General features: G+C 40.7%; 2 protein-coding genes across 3 annotated transcripts in view; one reads left to right on the forward strand and one right to left on the reverse strand.

The window, feature by feature from the left end:
• USP9X (ubiquitin specific peptidase 9 X-linked) overlaps positions 1-2822 on the forward strand; it is a 203372-nt gene extending 200550 nt beyond the window's left edge. For both annotated transcript variants that reach the window (XM_074995034.1, XM_074995025.1), the window contains exon 45: positions 1237-2822. In XM_074995034.1, the coding sequence (XP_074851135.1) occupies positions 1237-1371 (135 nt within the window). In that variant the 3' untranslated portion in view covers positions 1372-2822. The remainder of the gene's footprint in view (positions 1-1236) is intronic.
• A 14477-nt stretch (positions 2823-17299) lies between these two features.
• On the reverse strand, positions 17300-23687 carry RPL8 (ribosomal protein L8). The gene is made up of 6 exons (XM_074995047.1): positions 23561-23687; positions 23129-23272; positions 21024-21165; positions 20025-20243; positions 17812-17927; positions 17300-17503 (listed from the first exon to the last, which is right to left on the reverse strand). Exons 2-6 carry the CDS (start codon positions 23264-23266, stop codon positions 17345-17347), a joined length of 774 nt encoding a protein of 257 aa, XP_074851148.1. The 5' UTR covers positions 23267-23272; positions 23561-23687; the 3' UTR covers positions 17300-17344.
• Between the last annotated feature and the right edge of the window lie 1318 nt (positions 23688-25005).

Genomic DNA, 25005 nt, shown 5'->3' on the forward strand with positions numbered 1-25005 from the left:
ATCTTGTAGTATAGACATAACCTATGTAACTTACTTTGTGAATTGCACCATTGATTTAAGTGACAGAATCCAGCCTTACATTAGTAAATTGTTTCTAGTAATTATTTAAAAATTACTTTGTCCCATATATAATTTGTTCTGTAAACATTGATATCCAGGTTTAAAGTGTGTGTGAAATTTTTAGGATTAAGTGACTATTTTGTTAGTATCTTTTTTAATGAAAAGCTATGTCTGCAAGAAATACATATGTGCATTTATTGAGCTGATACTTAAATTAGCAGGTCACACAGCTAACTGTGGTTATTTTCCTACTTTTCTCCAAATCACTTATATTCTCAATTTGCTGATTTAATTTCCTCCCTTGCCCAAACCCATTTCCTCTTCATCTTGCTTTCCTTACTGATGTTCTCAGCAGAGCAGTTGGTAAGTGATATAGACCTCTCCATCCCCTTAGTTACACCACAGTTTATCACAAACTCACTGATTAATTCTTTATATCTGTGATGTGTTCACTTTCTTACAACAGAGGGCATTACTCCTCCTGTAACACACACAAACTTTTTTTTCTTTAGTACTGCAGAAATAGGTTTATACTGGGTCAAATCATCCAATTCCTTGAAATATCATAGACAGATTGTTTCACATTTGACACTTGTGTTTGTGATCAAAAATTGTACTTGCTTGTTTTGATGCAAGGCATCGGGGAAATTAACTCTGGCTTAAGTTATATTCACTTCTGTTTTGCCATCTAAAAATAATTGCTACATGTTCAATTATAGCTAATTTCTTTTAATGTATATTTGTTTTTTTTACATTGTCTCCATGCTGCTTTATCTTTGGCAGAACTAGATACTTTTTAATCTAAACTGTACACACCACAGAGGCAGTCTTCCATTTGTTTCTCCTTACCCCCCGCCCCTTTTGTTGCTCTGTGTTGCACATAATTGCATCTTGAAGTCTTGAATTACCATTCTTTCACTATGGCTTAATCTTTGCCATTTCAGTTCAGATTTTTATCATCTTCAGCATACATTCATTTAAAAGGTAAGGGTGGGAGACTTCCCAGTAATAAATAAACAAACTGAAATACGTATTATTTACCCCAAAGCATAGTGAGCTGGTTATTTTTTTTTCAGTGTTTTATGTTCGGGATGGAGAGGAAGAATCGATATAGTTGCTTAGAAATAATTCACAAGTTTTAAGCTCTCTCTTGAAAATGTTTTTTCTTTTTTGCAGAATAACCATGTGCATGGACAACCATATACAGGCCCGGCAGCACATCATATGAACAACCCTCAACGAACTGGCCAACGAGCACAAGAAAATTTTGAAGGCAGTGAAGAAGTTTCCCCGCCTCAGACAAAAGATTAGTTAAATGCACATAATCAATTAACTTGCTCCATCAAGACTGTGCACCCAGGCCTTACAGTCCAACCTTTCTCTGTGTCTGGCTAATATTTAAAACTAGAAAAACTATTCCTAATCAACATGGAGTGGAGAGTCTATTCACTGTCTTATCTGCAGAAAATTGCTGTCAATATATAACCCGCCTGCAGTGGAAAGTGTATAGTGTTTTGTAATAAATGGCCTGATGCTAATGTGTAAATGGCAAAGGTGTATATAGTATATTAATGTTTGACTGTTAATTCTGAAGCAAGAAACCTTTTTTTGTCTTGATGAGACTCACAGATCTACAAAAACAAAAAGTAACTTCTTGATATATCCGCTGCGCTCTGCAACCAGTGTTGCCTGCCTGATGGCAGTTGGATCAGCTCCTTTATGGAAAAAGCCTATCCATGTCAACCACAAAAATAGTTTCATGTTAATTATTTGCCACTGGAGTCGATTTTACTATGAGCAACATAATGGCTGGTAACCTTTTAATTATTTGGTTGATGTGGAAAATTGGTGATGTAACATTGTTTCTAGATCTTTTTTCATTGCCTTTTTCATTCTGGTATTAGGTTAATCACTTTGAAGCTATAGTTATGCTGTAACATTTAGCATGGCTTCACACCAGGTTAGTGTAGCCAATGAGGGGAGAACAGAGCCAACCATGGCAGCAGTTGTCCCAAAGTGACAACTGTATTGCTCAGAACTTTTTCTTCTTACACCTAGACTACAAAATGTGGGAGGGAGGGAAATGTGACAAACAAGTGGTTTTCAGTTGCACATATGTTCCTCACATCTAACGTTGGACAGTTCTGTCTCTGGGTGGGATAAAAACACTTAGTTTTCAGTAATAGGAATTTAAAAGATTTCAAACAAATATGCAAAAATTTTGCTATGCCAGGATGCCTGGAGCATAATAGACTGTATTTGGTGTGCTTGTTTTGTTTCTTTGGTAGAGCTTATTAGATAAACTTCTAACACTTTCCTTCTACTGCATCCCAGTGAAGTGGAAGTCAACAAAATCACACAGTACTTGTGAGTGCCACTGCACCAAGTTAACTTGCTGGTTTTCCGCTGGTTCACAGTTCTACTTGAAAGCAAGAATTGTCTTAGCTCTTCAACCATTATACAAGAAAACTTTAGACGCAGGGTTTAATTATAAAAGAAACTACTGGTTAGTCTAATACAATTCTAAGGTCTCTCTAGTCTGGAATAAACATTTGTTTAAAGACTTCAAGAAATACATCAGTAAATACTGTATTTAAACGAAAATTGGTAACTTGAATGTGTGTAATTTTTGGAACCTGTCTAAAAACCAAATACCCCTGCAAAACAGATACAGCCCACCCTATACTATTTAAATATTTTGCTGTTTTATTTTATAGAAATTATTTTGCTGAATTCACAAATAGAATTTGATTTAAGAAGAATATTTGTCCTGTGTTTTTTTTATTTTTAACTAACTGCAGAGAAAGTTTAATTCTGTGCAGTGGCACCCCATACTGAATTCTAAAGCTACAGTCACACAGATTTTTGTGCACAGAAAAATTTGGCCCTTTACGAAGAAAAAAGAAATTAGGATAATTACCCTGTAAAAGTTTCTTAATGTGATTTATCTTGTACTTTTTGTATGTTTTTATATATACATATATATATATTTAATGAGCACAAGCTTGATGGTGTTTTTTATGATTAAGTTAATAGAAACAAAGCTGCTTAATTGAACTGAAGGTCTGTAGTGTTGAAATGAACAAAGAAAATCACAAGTGCATTCTTATGCATTTATGTAATATATGGTAGCTATATAGAGGGAAATTCATTTTTTAAAATATTCTATAGGGGCAGTGATCACTTCTGTGCTTCCATGTGTCCTCAAGTGCTCAACAACTAAATTAATTTTTCCATGTTTTTCTAACAACACCATTTTACCTGAACTTGTTCAATTTGGGGGACGTTTTCCCATATGTTTGAGGATACTGGCAGTTGTAACACAAAATATTAGCCTTCATCTTAAAGCTAAAATAGTTCATATTTATTTGGACCAGTAATTATTGTTAAACATGCTATATCAGAGTTTGTGTATTTTTTTCTGGTTAGCTAAAAACATGTAATGTGCTAGTTCAGTTTTGCCAAATGTGACTCATTTTTACAGTGCAATGATTGTGGAGACATGTAAAAACTTGTGAGTTTTTTTGAAGATTGTGATTTCTCCCCCTATCCTGAATTGGGGGATCATGAATGGTAGCAGTTAATTTTCATATAGCAGGTTGAGGTTATCCTGCTTTTGCCACTTTGAGGAAAGGCAGCCTAGATTGTTGTTTGCTTTTCAGAATAGAGAGCTACAGCAAAAAGCGTGATGTGGGGAAAATATTTTCTTCTCCCTGGGCATATTAGCTTTAAAATTGTATTTTAAGTTATGTTGTATTAGCAAAAAGCTTAGTATGTATGTTACTGTTGCAGCAATATGGCAGTGGTCATTTTCAGGCTATATCCAGTACCTCAATATTGATAAGGCACATGTCCTCAAAGTGCCTAAATATTTAATTTCCCCTCCACTCATTTTTGGATGATATTGTCTGTTTAGAATAATTAAAGGGGAAACTCTGGTCTTCCATAAAATAAGAGCCAATAAATGCTAAAACAATTTCTGGTTTTCCTGACAGTTTGACATTTAAATGCATACAAACTGAAAATTCAGTGGTAATGTTATGTGATTGTGATATGTGGGTTTTACTCTGAAAAGTGTAAATTATAAAAAAAATCTGCTTTTTACCTAACAAAAGTTCTCCCTCTGTGTAGATTAAGTCCTGCTGCCATTAGTGACTACATTTTCGCTGTTGTTACTGCAGGGGCTCACAGATATGTATGAATAAGACATCATTCCTCCTCATGCATCAGTGAAAGTATTAAGTTCTAAATGTATAGGGTTTATCAGGTACACCTGTGTAAAGCCATTGGAGAAAGTGGGATTTCACAGGGTCAAGAGGACATAATTTGACCTGGAGGATTTGTATTACTGGTGGTAGTGATGCACAAGAAGGAAGGCCGCCCCGCTTGACTTTGAGATTTCTGTGTGAGTTTGCAGGATTGGCCATTAGGAGAGGAAGCAAATACTTTTGTTTGTAAACTAGTCTATTTTGATGTGGAAATTGAGGCACGTACGTACAGTCTTGCAATGACATTTTTGTGGTGTCACTTATCAGAGTGAAACAAAACCATTAAGAGACAAACCAATTAAAGAAAGTGAGCTGAGATTTCTGCTGTATGCTTTCTCAATTGTACTGTTGTGCCTAGTGTGCATGGTTCAGCATATACTGCTGTGGAAAAGCACTTACCATTCCAAAACCCTCCTAATAATACTTTGCACTCCTAGCAAATCAGATTTGCTATTCTGCCAAAGCTAAATTGGCTGAAATTAGACCACTGTAGCAACTTAATTTATTTAGATTTGCTTTGGTTTTGATATGCTTCTTAATTGATTTTCCTAGCTTTCAAGATCTTTTGCCAGCAATCAGCAGGCTGGCAAAATGATTCAAAATGCTTGCGTGTTTTTTCATGTTTTAAATAACTCCTATTAAAATAATGTTCAGTACGTAAGTGTTGCTTTGAAGTTTGCAATGCTGGCATTGTATTGTTAGAAACAAATTTAAAAAAACTACACGTACAGATTTTTAATTGTATAAAAGGTGTAATGTTAGGAAAGCATCAGAATAGTGGGCAACTGGCTATGTATTTTTAATTTAAGCAAAACCTTGCTAGCCCTGTTTGGCAAATGGTAAATCCACTTTGAAAATGTATTTGCTTTATTGCTATTTGCTGGCTCTCCTGGAGATAGGGCCACTATCTTAGATCTTGCATTTCCCTTGGGCCAATTAGGAACTTCATGTCAGCACTCTATAGTGTCCTGAAACAGAGCACATGTAATGGTTCTTTACTTTCCCAGCTCCACTTTTTTGTGGTGGTGTTAGTCTCTTGCTGTTCCAGCAGTCACAAAATGACCTGCCTTTTATCCTGGAGGAAGACAGAGTTCTTTATAAAAATCCCTAACTTGTAATACTCCATGCATCACTAAGACCTGTATAGGAAGGGAAAGTAAATGTGACTTGCAAGTTCTGTGCTTGAGCGAGAGAGAAATGCTAGTTTTATCCCTCCCCTCCAGCTATGTATCATTGGTCTCAAAAGAAATCTGAATGCAGCAGGGAAGCAAAGAGGCAACAGATGAGCATTTGTTCTGCTTCTCTTTGTGTCGACAAAAGAGGACCACTCTGCTGCTGCACCAATACTGGTAGTAAGAAGGAGCACAGCAAATGGCCTATCTGCACTGAGCTTCCCCTATGATAAGAACATACATTTTCTGTTGTGCAATAAGGGCTTTAATCCCGTGTAATTCACTCAGTTTGTTTTTACACAATCTATTTTTAAAGTTAGTACATGAAATATCTGGTGTCTTTGTTTCTATTTAATCTGTCCTTTTGACTGTCATTTAAAATATCAAGTAGTCCTTGTTTTTCCTTCCCACAAAGCACATTGTTTGCTACTGGCTCTTCAGCACCAATTCATAGGCTATACTTAGAATTGTGCTAACATAAATGCAGGTGCCTAAAATGTGTGGGATGCTGTGAAAGACCTGGAGATAGATGCACCTAGTCCCTGTCTTTAAAGAAATAAGGTCCCCATCCTGCAAAGCCTGATTGGATCCCGTACTTATTAGAGCCCCATGGACATTAACTGGATTTGCATAAATTCCTCTTTGAGGAATCCTGTTTAAAATAGTTGGGCTCTTCAGGAATCAGATTGTTGGACTTGGGACTTAAACCAAATGTGACATTAATAGCATCTGCATTTAAATGCAGCTGGAGAAATGGTATCAAAACAATTGAAAACAGACTTAACTCTTGGGAAGAAAAACAATGTGCTTCTGCAAAACTTTTAAGTATCCAAACGAAAAGCTACTTTTTGACAGAAACTAAATTAATCTTGTAGACTAACTTGTATTAAATGGAACTTCAGCGTAGAAAATCACTGTAGTATTATGGGTTTGTCTACGCTTGCCCCCAACTTTGAGGGGGGCATGGTAATCAGAGTGATGGGAGATTACTAATGAAGTGCTGCTGTGAATATGCAATATTTCATTAGGCTAATTCTCTCCTGCAGCAACTTTGATGTGCCAACATGCCAAGTAGCCGCAAGCACTTCAAAGTGCTTTGGGGAGTAAAGGACTTTGAAGTACCCACAGCTACGTGGCATATCGGCACATCTAAGTTGCCGTGGGGGAGAACTAGCTTAATGAAGTACCCCGTATTCACTGCAGCACTTCATTAGTAATCTCCCATCACTCTGATTACGATGCCCCCCTTCGAAGAAGGGGACAAGTTGTAGACATAGCCTGTTACTTTTGAACAAAATTTCTCAAAATACTATACTTAGTTCACCTAGTTTCTGAATGAATGGTGAGTCATGAAAGTGCAAAACATACCGAAGTAAATAAGTTTTAAATATTACCCAAATCCTGTCATCAAGCAATAACATTTGGTGAAGGAAAATCAGACCATCCTGTCCATCTTTGTCCCTTATTAGGTTTGTTAATGTTTTGTCTCGTTTTAAAAAATACGAAGTGATGGGGCTTCTATCATGTCTTTTGGAAGAGAGACATGTTTTTTTATTCTTATTTTTGTTCCTTTTTTAATGTAACCCTATTAGTCCTACTGAGTAACTCCTTCCCCCCCGCCCTTTAGTCAGCAATTAAGTTATATGTATTTAATCTATCCACTGAAATCAGTTCTGCCCTGACCATTTTCGTTGCTCTTCTCTGAACTCTGTAGTTTTCTGGTAGTGAAGAGCTTACAAGTGTGTTTGGACTTCCAGGTATGGTTATAGTTGAGCCATGTAGAGAGTTTTCTTCTTTTTCAGTGACGCCTCTGTGTGCGCAGTCCCAAGTGGTCTTGGCTTTGCTTGCTGCCTTATTGTACTGAAATCATGTTAAATATTTGACCACTTTTTAAATCTCTTCCGGATTACTGCTTTGTAGGTTTCTCTCCTTGAATTGATGGCATCGGTCTTTTATTTTGAGGTTGCTACCTTTGCTCTTTTCATGTCCTCTGGTAATCCCTAGTTTCGTGTCCAGAAGTAATTTTCAGGCATATAGTACGTTAATTTAGGTCTTTTCATATCGTATGATAAATGTCTGGACTGACTGACTGGTATAGTTTAGTGCTACTGCAGGCGTTGTGTAATTTCAGTTGTTCATGATTCTAAGCTGCCTCCTTTTTTTCATTCTCAGCAATTTCTGACTTGCAGGAAGTAGATCCAGAATGGATTCTCTAGTTCTCCACTTTCAGATCATAAAGTCTGCCACTAACTTAGGAATCTCTTGCTGTGTTTGGCTATATTTATTTTTAGAAAGAGAAACTGAACTTTTTTGACAGCAAATCCCAAATCTTAGAATTATCTGGGCTAATTGCAAAGTATTTCAAATGCAGGAGCAGAATCTATTTCATTAACTGATCAGAAAAATCTAATTTTTTGGCCAATTATGTGGGGAAGGAGGGTCAAAGGTTGGACATGCGTAAGAGGGCTTGGAAAAGTGTTACATGTTACCAGTTCCCAAAACACCATTTTCCACACCACAGTGAACACTAGTATTTGACACCTGTCCTCATATAAACCCGGTGTCCTCACAGCGCTCTCAACCTCCATCTAAAACAAAAATTCCTGTGTATGGCCTCTCTTAAAATCTCCATTGAATCATGTGTAAGGCATTCACATCTCCCCAGATGGTCCTACAGATCTCTCCAAACCACTACACAGTGGTTTTGAGGTTTCCATCCCACAGCTAAACCTCATGGAAACTGAGTTTTAGGACTCAGCTGTTGGTGAATCCAAAGGCTTTAACCATGTGCATTAATATTTTCTGCCTTGTATATCCTGAAACTCCTACAGAGAGTCACTATTGCTTGAAACATGGCAGTGGTCTGATGACAACTGAGTTTCTTCCTTCTGTCAACATTCTGTTGAAAGACTTCCTGCAACTGACCTATGGGTCACTTATCTTGGCATCTGCCTTCCATTGCTCTATGGAGCAAAGGGTCTAAGTCATTTGGACTCTGATTTCAGGCATCATGTGTCTGTGGGTCACTTAAAGTGGGGGTACTCAAACATTCCTAGCTGGGACTGTCACTTAAGAAACTGTCTCATGGACCGTTAACCTCCCATTCACAATCTTGCACGTGCTTGCCTCTGCCATTTCATTTCAAGGAGACATGCAAGACTGAAAATTACATAACATCACTGTGGCAATCATAGTTGTCCACATGAAATATGAAGTATGGATTTGTAGTTGCCTTCTTGTGAGTAAATAAGGACAGGCAGAGTAATACCATGTGAAGAACCTGTTTTTCAGATCACAGTTTGAGCACTTAAATTGCTACACTGATTATACGCGTAATGTAGCTATAATCATGCTATTTCAAGCAGAGTTAAGCAGTGGTTTTCTGAACATTTCTGCAGTTTAAACCAAAGTATTGCTGTCAGAGTGTAGTTTGCCATGTCTGTAGAATAAACTAGAACAGATTTGTATCATGGGCCTTATTTTACTGTCTTTGGAGTAGCATGATAATGTTCTGTAAATAGGTTTTAACTGAGGTAAAGGATTTGTCCCTACAGTCCAAAATAGTACAGTACCAGCAAACAAAAATGTGAAGACCAGGCTATTTGAGAGGTTCGTTGTGGATGTATTGAACTGCAAAGAAAATACAGTCGCATCTGCTTTAAGCATCTTGGGAACAGAAGCAAAGTGTGAGGTGCTTTCGGTGAGGAGCAAAATAGCTTGAACATCCCCTGCCCTTGCAACCAGGACAGTGATTGAGGTCAGGCTCTCTGTTACATTGCGCTGTGCTCAGTGCCCAACAGGGATGGGAAAGGTAGCTTTAAGTTTCTCTGGTCCCTGGATCCCCAGAGGCAGACAGGACCCGTCTCCATTAGAGCTCTCAAAAGGCTGATCTACTTTATAGTTGTCCACAGCAGCAAAGAGGTGCTTTCAGCCACTGGGATCAGAGAGAATGCAGATACTCGGCCATGTCTGTTGCCCTCAGGGCTGCCCAAGGGGGGATGCTGAAGAGTCACTGATAGCCATATGCCTCCTCTGGATTCTTCCTACAAGTTGTTTGACTGCTTTGCACCTTCAGAGCTAGGGCCAGAATCTGAACTGGACTGCACGAAGTGAAAAATGTTGCCTCTGATCTAGTAGCTTTTTACATTCACTTTGCATAGATGTGATTGTGCAGGGCGTTGAAGTGAGGCACAGTAAATAATTGTTGATGTACACCCACCCACGCCAGAATTGTGTGAAACAAGTCAATCCTCAGAAGTGCATGAACTTGGAATGTGCTCCATTTTTTGGTCACCCATTATCACAGTGTCTGAATGCATGTTGCAGCACCAGCCATTAGTATTTCAATGAAAAAAAAGGCACGTTGATGAGAATTAAACTTTCATATGCCCCAGTGTATGTTCATTTCCGGTTACTGCTCAGTTTTATGTGCTAAACACTGGGAAAGCTTTTGATCAAGGCAACTCAAAACTTTCAAAATTCCACAAATGTTTCCTATTTTGCAGTCTGCCTTTGCCCCAGGAGTAATCTCTAGTTCTAAGGCGGATCAGATTTTTAAACTGTGAACTTTCTTTTACTTGTGAAAAAAGTTAAGTGTAGCGATTTATTCATGAGCTCCTTAAAACCTTTGAAGCAGTCACATCCTGTCATTTTACACCAGTGCAATCTATGGCCCAAATCACTTTTCACATTTTTTTTGTATTCACTTGCATAATTAGATAATGCTGAGTAGACATCTATGGGGTATACTTCTGAAGATTAGACCTTTTACTTTCTCAGGGCTCCAAGGATTAGCAGCTGTCAACTTTCAGGCTACTATACCCCTTTCAAATGTCTGATTTTTTTTCACATACCTCATATTTTGCCACACTTGAAAATAACTTGTTTACAAAATCAGACAAAAATACTAAAGTATCACACCACATTATTAGTGAAAAACTGATCCTCATTTTTACAATGTAATCTATAAATCAATTGGAATATAAATATTGTACTTACATTTCAGTATATAGAGCAGTATAAACAAGTCATTGTATGAAATTTTTTATTTGTACAGATCTCTCCAGTGCTTTGTATGTGTAGCCTGTTGTAAGACTAGGCAAATATCCAGGTGAGTTGCTGTACCCTCTGGAAGACCTCTGCCACCCATCACAGGTACATGTACCTCTGGTTCACAACCACTTTGGATCATTTAGCTGAGTTCTCTTCCTGGAACACACACTTTCTACATTTCACTCGAGATCCCTTGTTTCACCTCTCCTAGATTAATAGCTGGGGAATGCTCCAAAGAACATGGACACTTCTGAATAGGCAGGCAGGGTCTGCTGAAATATCCAGCGTGGCCTGAGGAGACACTACTAATGAAGTAGTGTACTTCACATAACTGATAGTAAGATCAACAGAGAGGTGAGGGGCTGCAAATTAGCATCACCCACAATGTTTCTGACAATCCTAAGAATGGGGTAGTTCCTTTTTATACTAGTAGGTGTACTTTCAAAGAATGACATACTTTATGGTACAGCATCTCTGCTTAGAATTCGGTAATTCACAACATACGCCCTTATAAAGGTGTAAAGAAATTGCCATTTGTCTCTTAAGCGTACCACCATTAAAGTGTCTTGATTTTCAATGTGCATGTATCCCTCTTAGCAAGCCAAGCCTTGTACTAGAGCTAAACAGTGGACACTCATGTAGGAACGTTCTGATTTTGGTACCTATCTTCTGCAGTGTGACTGCTTCACATTTGTCTCCACCATGACTGTATCTTTGGAGGTCTTAACCAAAGGTGGTAATTTACAATTTTCTTGTCATTTTTTAACGACCAATGCTATAGTTCTTATAAGCTCATCTGTGCTGCATTAACACTGGATTTGCTTTGAACCAATTTTGACACTATATTAATCATGTAATATAATTTTTGATCTTTGTAAATTTTGTGAGCAAATAAATTGTATAATCTGGGTCTCCTCCATAACCTGCAACAGTTGGCTTGAACAGATCAATGGGTGTAATATGCATTTGTTACATACTAATACTTGCTGTACAGATAAATACTAGTGTGTCTTCTGGAGTGGTAGGGTTAGGGGAATCGTCTTCTCCACATTCGCTCAATAGCAAGTAGGACATTGTCATGTCAGCCTCCTGTTTGTGAGTCCATTGACGGCTGCCCAGCCTGATCACAAAGGCCACAAAGCTGTTTTTAGTGTAAAGCACTTGACATGTTTTTTTCTGAGTTATTCATGTTTATTTTGCTTGTTTATAGTATTTACATATTTTTACAAAGCTGCTGCAGTGAAGAAAAGTTATGGAAGGACAAAATTACTGTCTTACCACTGAGCTTGCATTTCCTTACCAGTGCTCTGGGAACTGCATGATTCCATCCTCTCTGCAAAACTGAAGCCTTTCAAAAAGGAAAGTGGAGGAGCCCTTGGTGACACCTGATGACTGTAATGAGTACTGATTGCCACATCAGGATGTGAATAGTTTCACTTGCATTATATAAATATTTCAGGTGTGAAAATACAGCAAACTGTGTAACACCAAAGTCAAATAGACATTCATAGACCAAGACAATGAGAAAAGTTAACAAAAAGAGAACAGGATAAACCTGGCTATTTTGTTTGGAAGTGTCTGCTTAAGAACTGGAATTTCCATACTGCCTCAGACAAGTGGTCCATCTAATCTGGCATCTTGTCTGTGACATTGACCACTGGCATGCTTCTGAGGTTGTAGGACACCACAATGCAAGCAAATACAAAATGAGAGAGTCTTATTTATCTCACCATCCCTCAATTAAGTGGCTGGTTTCTACAGACAGTATTATTCTATTTTTAATGATTTCATTCAAATAGGTACTAAATTGCCTACTTTTCCATTCTTCGGCATAGCAAGTGATGAATGGAAGTTGGTGTATTTTTCTCAGGCCCTCAGCCAATTTGTAATTTCCTTCAGAGCACTTGGATGTATACCGTCAGCTCATAGTGACCAGTTTCACACACTCAAAACAAAAAGCAGTCAAGTAGCACTTTAAAGACTAGCAAAATAGTTTATAAGGTTTTATAAGGCTAGTCTTTAAAGTGCTACTTGACTGCTTTTGGTTTTGATAGTGTATAGACTAGCACGGCTTACTCTCTGTTACAGTTTCACTCTAGTGTATACTGATTTGACACTGTAATCTCTGATAGTGCTTCAACTTTTCTCTTTCACCTGAACAGGACAGGATTGGGTGGAGTATCAGCCCAGCATCCAGTGTGGAAAGAATTGTGTACTGCTTTTCTGTGACACCCTTATTTTATTTAATTTTTCCCTTTACTCCCTGGTAGACTAGTGAACCCCGATTGTTTTGTAGTCTTGCTTCTGAAATAGTCAAGAATTTGTACGTTTTGGCTGTTTGTCTTTCAAATTCCTTCATAGCCCTCTTAATTTCCACTTACAATTATAACTGCCATAAATGTATGCTCTTTTCTATCACTTGGGTTAAACTTCCGTTTTTGAACTGGTTGGTTTAAAAGGAACCCTTAACTTATGCCATTTGAGTCCCACCATCCGTTTCCATGATTGTTTAATCATCTTTTGTGCTTCTAATAGAGTGACAGCAACGAAGGGTCCTGTGGCACCTTATAGACTAACAGAAAAGTTTTGAGCATGAGCTTTCGTGTCTGTGCTCACGAAAGCTCATGCTCAAAACTTTTCTGTTAGTCTATAAGGTGCCACAGGACCCTTCGTTGCTGTTACAGATCCAGACTAACGCGGCTACCCCCCCACCCCCCGATACTCTAATAGAGTGATGACTCAGACTGTGGAATCAAGTATTTTAATATGCTTTCTATAGAGCTTCTTGATTTAGCTTCCTAATTTTTTCATTTAAATTCCTCATTCCAAGCTTACTGTTGCTGTGGTAGGTTTTGGTATGATTTCTCCACAAGAACATTCAACATTATTGTGTTGGGTACTTACTAGCTGAGTTGATCAAACTAGTGTCTTACCTGAAGCTATGTTGAAAATACCCTTTCCCTTGGCATACTTTAGAATTTGTATTTCCAAGGAGTGGTATAGGTTGTCCTGTTGTCATTTGATCAGTTTGTGCAGTAGCTGTAATCACGCATTACTACTATTTTACTACTCTTATGTGCCCTTTTTATCTCCTCCGTACGATAATACTCATGTCTATCCAAAGCTGAATTAAGTACCATTGAGTTTCTTCAGCTTTGGATCAGAACCACAATGTGACTTTTTCATAATCTGGAGGCTGGTGATACAATCTTATTAATATATTTGTATTCCTGCAGTCTGGAATTGGAATTCATACGAATTCTACAGTATGGTTTTCCACATCATTACCTTGTTTGAGTCTCTGGAATCTTCTAGGCATAGCACTGCTACTCTGCCTCTATAGGTAGAGTATTGGTACGTCTTCACTACAGGGAAGATTGACCTTGTTGCAGTCCATCTTCTGGAGTTTTATTTAGCGTGTTGTGCGGACATACTAAAACCTATAGGGCACCCCTGTTGTCCACAGTACTCCTGTCCCCCATTAGGCATAACAGAAGTTGACAGGACTGCAGGCTCCCTGCAGCCTCCCTTAGTGGAATTGGCTGTGGAAACCCAAATTAAGGCATGTCAACTCTAGCTATGTAATACAACCTTTCCCTCGAGCGTAGACACCTCATGATTTAGTATTTCCTGTGCAATTGTTTCCGGGTATTAGTGTCTCACTGGTGGTATCATTCCACCATGTTGCAAGAAATCTATTTTTATATTGGTACATTGTCAGTTCTTATTTTTGTCCCCGGGACTATTTTTATTAAACTTTTAGCATGTCATTTTCTTTCTAGAATGAAGCTCTGAAATCTCAACCTGGGCCTCATCTGTAGAAAGTGAATGGTTGTTTACTACCAGACAGTCACTTTTCAAACTTCTGTCTGACCTGACTTTTCCTGAGCATAAGCATTTTTATACATATAAGCTCTTTCTAAAATGAATGCTTAAAACTTGCTGTTTATAGTCAAGGATGTTACACACAAACCATAGCTATGTTTACGTACAGAACGGAAGCTGTATCAATTACAGCCACACAGCCTTTAGGTTTGCATTAAAAGGGTGTTCTTGATAAGTCCGGTGAAGAATGAACTGACAAGTCTTGAAAAATCTTTCTGGATGTGTAAACGTATAGGTTAGTGGATTCTTACAATTAAGTTGCATCACTTTTGACAGTCTTTCACATCAAGAGTAACTTCAATGCTATAGAAAAAGCTTCCAAGGGCTTAGACTTCATGTGTAATATATTTACCTTTACCTTTACCTTAGTTCTTGTCTTTATGTTTTGAATCATCTTTCTCTACCTGTTCTAAATTTGATGCCATAAAGCTGAATTTATATCCAGAGCAAGAGAGCATAATGAACTACAATTTCATGGCTGGTATGAGAGTCACACCAACCAGCTCCCATACCAATAGACCATACACAAAGACTGGCCACTTGAAGTTTGTTATATAATTTGCTCTACAACTTAAGCAGCAGTTGAATACTACCAGAGAGGTAGCCATGTTAGTATGTATTCTAACAAAACCAGCAGTCATGTAACACTTAAAGACTAACAAAATAACTTGAGAGATGATGAGCTTTCATGGGGCAGACCAACAAAATCTCATCACCTAATGAATTATTTTGTTGGCCTTTAAAGGGCTACCTGACTGCAGCTTGTTTTGTTAAGCAGAAGTTGTCTGAGACAGGTCAAACCTGAGGCGGTTTTCAAATTCCCTTGTATTATAAATGCCTCTTTCAGGCACTTGTAACCAGAGCTGGCCATAGGTTTCTCTTGAAAGCTGAGTATTTTCCTCTCCTTCCTCACCCCTGCAAATGTTACATGTTTGTCTTGTAATTGCACCATTGTGTGTTAAGATGGCATTAGCATTTGGGGGAGGACCAGCGATATGTTTAGTAGGTATTTAATCAAAAGGACATGCAGTGTGGCAGGGGTATGATGGATAGGCAGGAATAGAGTGTGCGTACAGGGGTAGCAGGCGAAGGATTCAGATTCTGTAAGGTGTGGACTGTTTCCATATTGCATAGGTGCTTAGAAAAGAATGTTTAGGTCAGATCACTAATTCCTTGTATTGATCACTTTATATTTCTAGTGGAGGGGGCTAGAACTTTTACTTTCTCCACCTTAGTGAAAGCTAACCCTTTTCTTCATGTTTAATTTAGACACCTGAGGTACTCAAAAGTAGGGGGGAAGGCCTAGCCTGTAACTGGGATTATGACCCTTTGGGCTGAAATTCATACTTGTTTGCTCAGTGGTAGCTGAGGGAGAGGGTGTTGGGTTTGTCCTTTCTGAATCAGGTATAAAATGTGAAGGGACATTTTAGGTATTTTAAACTCTGCATTAGTGCTCAGAGGAAAGTGACTGTCATATCTGAAACTATGTGATGGTAGTATGGAAATTACTGATTTTTAATGCTGTTAGTGTGTAGCACATTGAACTCTGATATGGTGGGTAAAATAAACCATAGTAAATTTAGATGGGCTTTAAGCCTGCTATTCCTCTTGAAGAATTATATTCCATAGAGTACAGGGGCAAAGTAATTGAATAAATATTAGAACTCATGAGAGGCTTCATACAACAGCACTTGTTACATCACCAAAATTGCTACAGGTAGCATCGAGTGCTTGTTTGAAATGAACTTTTCTCATGAAAGATACTGCTTATTTTCTTGGGGCCTCTACCTCCAACATAGCAGTACTTTTACACAAACGAGCATACACAATGTCCATGTTGTATAACTCATGGGGTAAGTGAGGGAGAGGTCAGAACTCATCTTTTTGAAGGGTGAGCCAGCAACAGCTTCAAAATGAGCAAGTTTATGCCCCTGTAACTCAAGAAAAAACGACTAGAAGAGTCCATTGTTGAAGGAATTTTTGTGGTTTGTACCAGCTGATGTTTAAGGACACACACCTCTTAAAGACAGTGAACACTGTATACAACATATCCAATTCTGACTGTACAATTACTAGAAGTATTTAATCTTGCAGCTGCCTACAGTGTTCTAGGCTTTCCACCCTACTAATGCTATGGGAAGTGAGAAAGTTGCATTATCAGTTGACTGAAAGTGCTCCTTCAGTACTTCACATCCTCACACTTAAAGATTCCTGTAGTGGCATCCTATCACGAGCCCATTCTTTTCCATCAGTTCCTTGGCTGGTGGTAGGCTTAGGTGATGTCTACACAGGACTTGGTCACATACTTGACTTTTTTTTTTTTTCCAGCTAAAAAGTATATGCAAGATTCATGCAACAGCTTACCTCTTCCCAGCAGCTCTAACTACATTTTATCCCCTCCAGGGAGGCACAAGGGAAGGGTAAGGGGTTTTCAACCTTGACATCCTGCTGGCTGCTACCTTTCCAAAAAACTGTTCAGTTTTATTAAGGAGAGAGAGAGAGGAGTAGATGTTGGCTTTTATAAGCCAGTGCAAGGTTTCAACCAACTTCCCCTTCTACACAAGTTATTTCAAATGATCTAGTGCATGAGCCACCGTCAACCAGGAACTTCAGTGAAAGAACCACCACCTATTAATCCCTCCTTAGGGTGGGTAACCAAGTTTTAACTGCCAGTTACTTAACACTAGGTGACAGTTTCAATTTTTGGTCTCTCAATGAAGCTGAAGGCTCTGAAATCCATTAATCATACACTGATTGCACCTAAGGACCCATTTATGCTTTCAAGAAAAGCAAGAGTTCAACAACCCCCCCTCACTAATGAGTGCGAAGAGCCAGCTCACTCCTTCAGAAGGCTTCATGAGACAAGGTTTTTAAAGCCTTTTATTGTTTAAACTGTATTGCAAGATATTAGTTCTCCTTCTCCTGCACAGTCTTGGTTCCACGCAGTCTGCCAGTACGCCGGGCAGCAATGAGACCAACCTTGCGACCAGCTGGTGCATCTCTCCTGATGGTTGAAGGCTTACCAATATGCTGATGGTTACCACCACCAAAGGGATGTTCTACAGGCTATAAAGGAAGTCACCAAGGTCAAAAATGTAGACAATGTTCCAAATTAAACTTAAAACACAAACTAAGGCAAGTGTATAATAGTTCTTGTTTTATACTTTTCACTTTTTCCTTTCGATAAAGGAATAATCTAACCGCACATACACTTAAGCAGCTGTTTACAACTGCAGAGATATATGTTCATTTTATAGGCACTTTGTACAGCCTAACTTCCACACCTCCTGATAGAAGTACCACTGACTCTTGAATGGCATGCAACTTGAGCCTGCATGTAAACTATAGAAAGACATTTGAAAGCTGAGACTTACATTCATAGCCACACCACGGACACGTGGCCAGCAGTTTCGCTTTGCCTTGTATTTGTGATAGGCACGACCTGCCTTTAGGATGGGCTTGTCAATACGACCTCCACCAGCAACAATACCTGAAATTCATTGAAAAATACAAAATTTGTTGGGAATTCAGCATAAGTAGCTTTAACTCATGAAGTGTGTCTTCACCAGACTTCTCCACTACAGCTGGGATCAACCCATCAGAAGCCAATTTAATGGATCTAGTGAAGCCATGCCAAATTAATCGCAGTTCACTCTCCAATCAATTCAGAGAGCTGCAGACACCTAAGTCTGCAGTCGACCTAAGGTATTTTGACTCCTGCTCTTTTACTGATGAAGCTAGAATTGCCTACTTTAGGTGGACTTATTGTAGTAGACTGTTTAAAATAAGCAAATGTTTTACCAATTCAGACTAAGGAAAAACAGACTTTTCAGATTCTGAACTGTTTTAGAAATCTTGTTTAGTTAATCTGTGAAAGGTGAGTCAAATATGCAAGCACCCACACAAGCATTTCACAGCCAGGCCAGAGAGCAGTATAGATTGCTTTTTGATAAAGGATATTCTAATATCTATGCGCCCTAAAGATGGGCTGCAAAAGGTAGTTTCTTGATTCTAATATCTTGATTTCATTTAGAGATACTATATCACAGGATAGTCCTAGATCACTGGTCATCCTTCCCAGAATTCCTTTCAAAATATAGACAGGTGAGTGGCGCAATAAGACATGACAACCTTTCAGGTAGAAGACCATCAGATTGAAAGATCATAACATACACTTAAGACCTACTATCCACCCTCAAAACTTGGGTCATAAGTTGGACTGGGCACTCACAGGCAACATCCTTAGGATATGTAATGAACTAACTATGAAAATCAGTTACACTAGATAGACTATGCTAATCACACTATCTTGCTTCCCCCCTAAGCCTTATTCTGTACAAATGTGTTAACACATGCAGCAGCTGTCAAAGTTCCTTGTACCCCCGATGTACAGTTGCCAACTCTCTAGGACTGTCCTAGAGCCTCTAGAAATTCAATTAAACGTTGTCATGGGAGAGTGCTTCCAAGGATTATGTCCAATCAACATTAGCAATCCTAACAAGATGTGACAGGAAATGAACAGGAAAGTAACTGGCTTGCTATTAAAACTCAAAAACTAAGATAGCCCCTTTCATCCTAAAACAGTTTTAAAAATAATTTTCTGCTAACTACACAGTACCTGCCATGGAAGTACACCAGTCCTATTACAGTTCATGCCAAGTCATGTAATACTGTACCCAAAAGCAATTTCAAGAGAAAAGGTTACCACCCTTAACTCAGATCATCTTGTACTAGTGACTATGTTGGACTTCACTGAGCTGAAGCCTGCCACACAGGGCTGAAGCATGTAACAGCAGGGACCAAAGGCAACTGTCCTGCTTGCCGCCACCACCCCCTACACCTATCCTGCAACCTCCAGGTTGAGAAACATGGCCTTAACTCTCTATTCAGACTGTAGAATGGACACCCCAGTAACTATCCTTACTTTTGCAAATGGTACCATGGGAATTAGTGATTGTATGGTCAGGTTCTGCTGTATGTCGTCTTGTCCAATACACACTAACTAACTTCAGTGCCTCTACCCCCATGGTGGTGTGCTAGCTTTATACTTGTTCAAAAGTAAGCATGCTACCTCTTGAAACATCAATACTGTTTCCTGCAAAACTGAAGTTTTCCTTGTAAGTCTCCCAAGCAAGGGCAGCAGAATTGCATGCTTTCAGAAAGCAATTCACCCTCCGCTCAGGCTAGGAGCATCTACTTTTGATCTCTAGTTCCAAGCCTACACCTATCTAACTTCAACACAATCAATTCCTACTAACTTAACATGTTATCCCCATGTTCTGTCATTAAGTTTTGGAGGCTATGAATGTCCTTTTTTTTCCCCCCCCTTGTATAATGCCAACCCTGGTAGGGTATTGGTCCACTGCTCTGGTGATACAAATAACTTGTGCATTAAGCTCCCATGTACACCTATAACACACAGGTACACAAGGTGTGAAGTGCTAATGATAAGCCCACAAAGCACACCACACACTAGATCAGCAGAGTTTGAGTTAAGCACTGAGCCCATTTACAATCACACCTTTCACTACCGTTTAGACACCTTAAGATACATGTGACAGTGGTCAGTTTGTGTAATGTGACTTACCAACAACAGCTCTGTTTGCAGAAGAGATCACCTTCTTGGAACCAGAAGGCAGCTTTACCCTAGTTTTCTTGGTTTCAGGATTATGGGAGATAACTGTGGCATAGTTTCCAGAAGCACGGGCCAATTTACCACGATCACCAGGCTTCTCTTCAAGGCAACAAACAATGGTGCCTTCAGGCATAGTGCCAACAGGTAAGACATTTCCAATGTTAAGCTGAGCTAAAAAGAAGAAAAAAGCCATTTAGTTCTCTGTGTAGGTCCATGTCATAAGACTGCAACAATGGTCCAAATATTTTATCTTCTGAAGTCCAGAAACTTACCTAGCCAGCCTCAGCTACAACTAATGTACAGATGCCAATAGGAAATACAGAATATTTTAAGCTGGAACCTTCATACTATTAACGCATTACTAGAAGCACATTTTTCCTGTGTAAATGCTATCTGTGTGAATACCTCCCCTCCCTCCACTTTAAACAAACGTGACTTTAAAAAATTCAGCTGATCAGAGATTAAGGGCTAGAATATCAAAGGCTTGAGCAAAACATGCATATTATTAGCTTACCCCTAATTAGCTTATCAAATGTATAATTACACAATGCAGAAAACTAAACGTTGGCTAGTACAATATTTCCAGCTCCATATAAAACCATACTGGTGGTGTGGAGTCAGGGCAGGTGGGGAGCTTGACTTAACACCACTGCAGCACCACACTGAAGCCACCTTAGACAAACAGTGCCCAGCCTTCACTCCCTCCAGCACCCAAGCCCACTTTCACACTCCAAACCCCTCATTTCTGGCCCCACCAAAGCCTAGTAAAAGCCACATTCTCCTCCTCCTCACCACTGACTGATTTTTCATCTGGGGGTCAGTGGCCCCCACTGGAAGGGTCCTCACCCCCATCTAAATGAGTTCATGTACACCTGGTTGAGAACTACTGGGCTAACTTACCAAAGGCCCTGGAAGCCACTTTAACCATGACTAGCTCCCATCTTAACTCACCTTTCTTGCCACAGTAAACAAATTGGCCAGTATGAATACCCTCTGCTGCAATGAACAACTCCGTTCTTTTCTTAAACCTGTATGGATCACGAAATGCTATCTTGGCAAGGGGAGCACCTCGGCCAGGATCGTGAATGATATCCTGATTTGACAAAAAGCACAGGCAGTCACATCATTTATTCAGGATTATAGATAATCTTAAATATTTATAAATGTCAAGCTCTTAAGACAAGTAGTTTAAGCATTATTTTAACTCCAACAAATTAAAATAGGGTACAAATCTTTACTTATGCACACTCCTGGTCTTCTTCTCAACTCTCTCTCTCTACTGGTATATCTGCACTACACTTTTAGCAACACGAGGGTTGGGGGGCAGGGGAAGAGTTGAGAGGCTTTTTGTCATTGGGGAAAAGGAGGTTTAAGCACATGTGAATTACAAACTTTGTTGCAAAATAGCCAGTGTAATCTAAGCCTCAGCTGAGATCAAATTCACTTCTGCAACGTGGCTAGGTCAAACACCTAGCTGTAACAAAACAAACCAGCAGTCACATAGCACTTTAAAGACTAACAAAACAATGTATTAGGTGATGAGCTTTTGTGGGACAGGCCCACTTCAGATCATAGTCTTACCAGAAAAGACTCAATATACAAAGCACAAGTCTAAATGTGGTTAAGGTTGATTAACAGTTCTCAATTTAGCATTAAGTAGTAATTTATCATGCCTAACTGCCCTTATTTAATCACTCCAAACCTTCCAGCAACCATTTGGTTTGCACCAACACCAATATTAAATAAAATACTTGCACATTAACTAAGTATCAAAGCTGTACTGAGAACCATTTAAAAAGAAAAGAACTTTTCCAACTTGTCACAACTAACTTCATGCCTTCATAACTTCCCACTTACTGTAACTTGGAAATTCCAAATCACTGATTTGGTCTTCAGTAGATGTATGTTTTTATTCTAATGCTCCTTTTCCTCCACTGTATCACACAGTCTTACTGCACCCATTCTTAAAATAAACTGTATGATGATTAGTGAGATCCTCTGAGCAGGGAACACTGTCACCTAACACATTCTAGCACGCAGAGGTTTTCAACTTGGATTTCAGACTAACCCGCTGCTTACCCAACAGCCATCTGAAGCGTCAAGCTAAGAGGAACTGGTAGGAAAATAACTTCAATGACTGTGTGATAGGTAAGATGACCAGAAAATTCAACTGACCACGCTACATCACTCAAGGGTATGAAAAATCTAAGTCAACTTTCATCCGTGTCTAGAGCTGCACTTGGTCAAAGTAAGTATTTTATAGCCACCTATCAGGCCCCCTTGAACCCTACCATCATGCCCTGCAGCAGCTTAACTATGAGTGGTCCCTTAGCCAGCTGGGAGTCAGATATAGCTTCTACTTCCAGCTCTGCCACCAGCCTACAAAATAACACTAGGCCAGTGAGGATGGAAAAAACATAAATACTGCATTGATGAGCCCTCAACTGTTAAATGAATAAAGATGTGTATAATTATATAAAATCAGTAAAATTAAATTTTAAGCTTGAGGTTATATTTTAAATTCTTTACAGTGGAGTAAATGGTTTGTTCAACAAGCAGGCAGAATATTTTAATTTGCCCCCAGCTCAAAGTTGAGGAGAGTAGTGAACATATAAAAGCACGATGCTCCTCTGCTAGTTTACCAATAAAAAACATGAATGACAGTCTAAAAATTTGAAGTAGATTGAGTTAGTTTTTCTAATGCCCTGAAAATCTTTACGAGCTTACAGCAGCACTTAGACAGGTTTGGTTTTAACTGCATTGGAAATCAAACAGTAAAGGCTATAGGTAGCTGCCAATCATGTTTTAACCATTACACTAACCGAAGAGAAGGTCCTTACAGCCAGAACAGAACCGATACAAAGCAAGATTAATACAATGGTGATACTTCGCTGATTGGGGATTTCCGTAGCCGTTTAAACCGAGAACTTAGATGGATCGACCCCGCCTTGGGCACCAGATACTTTCCGAGTGCGGCTCCCCTACCTCGCCGCGGGAGATGCCACCGATGGGAAGCGCGGCCCCTCCCTGCAAGCCCCGCGGGGGGCCCGACGCACCTTTACGATGCCTTTGATGTAGCCGTGCCGCTCGGCGAAGTCGATCGCCCTCAGCTTCGCAGGGCCCTTCCGGTGCTTCACGTGGGCTCGGAACACAGACCCGGCGCCCTTGCGCTGGCCCCTGATCACGCGGCCCATGGTGCTCTGCGGAGGAGAGGAGCGGAGCCGAGCCGGCTCGAGACACAGCGGGACTCCCCCGCCCGAATCCAACCGTCCCGCCGCCGCCCCCCTTCCCAGCGCGCGGTCGGGCCGGTCACCAGGCTAGGAACTTCGGGAGACGGCTGCGCCCGACCCCTGCGCCGCGCCCGATCCCCACCCCCGGCCGCAGGGGAGTGCAGGGAAGGGCCGGGTGCAGGCTCGCGGCTCCCGGGGCCGGGGTTTCCCCGATGACAGCGGATTAACCCGGCTCCCGCAGCGCCACCTCACTCCTACCTTAGCCGGGACTGCTCCAGAAAGGCGGAAGGAAGAACAGGCGGGGGTCACGGGGGCGATAAACCCTTCCGGGGCCAAGGGCGGGCGGTGCGGGCTGACGTCACGCCGCTCAGCACCCCGGGAAACTTAGTCCTGTCGTCTTCGCAGCTCGTAGCACGCTGAGCACGGGGTGGTGGGGAGGGGGCGCCTCGCTCGCGCGCGCCTCTCGCTGTGGAGCCGGGATCGTTCCTGGACCCGCTGATGGTGCGAGAAGGGGAGTCTGTGAGCGCAGCCCCCACACGCCGTCTCCATGTGACGTCATCGCCGCCGGGCGCGAGGAGCTGCGGCTCATTGGGTCCTGAGGGCCTCGGCCCCCGCAGTGGCGCGTCTGGGCAAGTCAGCAACCGTCGCAGCGCAGAACGTCGTGACCCCCCCCCCCCCCCCCCCCCCCCCCCCGCCTCGCCGCACCCCCATCGTCAGGCTCTATTCCCTCTGCAGGGCCGCCGGGTCTGGCTACAGGGGGGGAAGGGGAGTGACACCAGTTAGGCCAGGTCTACACTAGGGCATCCACAGGGCTGGCAAAGAAGTTTACAGAAATGTCTTTATTCTGCAGCTGAATTCTCAAGTGGCCGTCCGCTGGGTGTCCCTCCTCCCCTGATTGCATCCAGTTCTGCGAAATAATACAGAGCCCCTGAAAAGCTGGACGAAAGAGGTGGTAATGAAGTTTTTGAAAAAAGAGAGTTGCTGAGGAGAGCGTCTTGGGCTTTCCAGTGGATTACAAGGCTTCTCTGCACAAGCTGTGATCTAAGCTGGCCATCTGCTGACTCTCCCGCCTCCTGTGATTGCATCCAATCCCTGAAAATAACACAGGGACAGACTGTATTCTCAGATTTAGGAAAAAGAGGATAGAAAAGTCTAGGGGGAAAAAAAAACCTTTGTCTTCCCTGTTCACTACACAGATATTGCCAGCACAGGGGATGGCAGTGAAATCTCATATGCTGAACTTATAATGCAAACAGGAATCTTAACTGGCCTGCTGCCTGTGTTTTTGAGGGGGCTGGTCAAAGCATGAAGACAGATAGGAAATGTTAGGGAAAAGATTTTATAACAGATATATCAAAGCAGCGGGTGTCTACAGTGGACAGCAAGCCCCTGAAAATATTTTTGGCATGGAGAGGTGGCTGTGGTCCAGGACTGCAGAGCCAGTTGACATGCTGTAGTAGCTGGAATATCTTAGCCACCATGGGAGATTTCACCCTGGTGTCAGCAAGCCCCATAGATCCAGTGCTAAGGGTGTCGGGGGGAGCAGTTGAATTATCCCATCCCCCTGAATATCTTAGCCACTGGGGAAAACGTCACCCCTCCGCCCCCGGTGGCAGCAAGCCCTCGAAAATCTGGCAGCACAGTGAGCACCGAACAGCAGTCACATCCTTTTGTTGGGTTGGAGGCTACCCACGTGATGTGGC

The sequence above is a fragment of the Carettochelys insculpta genome, chromosome 1, assembly GCF_033958435.1.
Source record: "Carettochelys insculpta isolate YL-2023 chromosome 1, ASM3395843v1, whole genome shotgun sequence".
In the NCBI taxonomy this organism is placed as follows: Eukaryota; Metazoa; Chordata; order Testudines; family Carettochelyidae; genus Carettochelys; species Carettochelys insculpta.

What these genes read in the sequence shown, in the direction of transcription:
- RPL8 (XM_074995047.1), bottom strand. Translation starts at nt 23,266, where the DNA reads ATGGGCCGCGTGATCAGGGGCCAGCGCAAGGGCGCCGGGTCTGTGTTC. An exon ending in TGTTTACTGTGGCAAGAAAG is followed by an intron (nt 20,244 to 21,023) that starts GTGAGTTAAGAT and finishes TCTTCTTTTTAG; the next exon opens with CTCAGCTTAACATTGGAAAT. An exon ending in TGCAAACAGAGCTGTTGTTG is followed by an intron (nt 17,928 to 20,024) that starts GTAAGTCACATT and finishes AATGAATTTCAG; the next exon opens with GTATTGTTGCTGGTGGAGGT.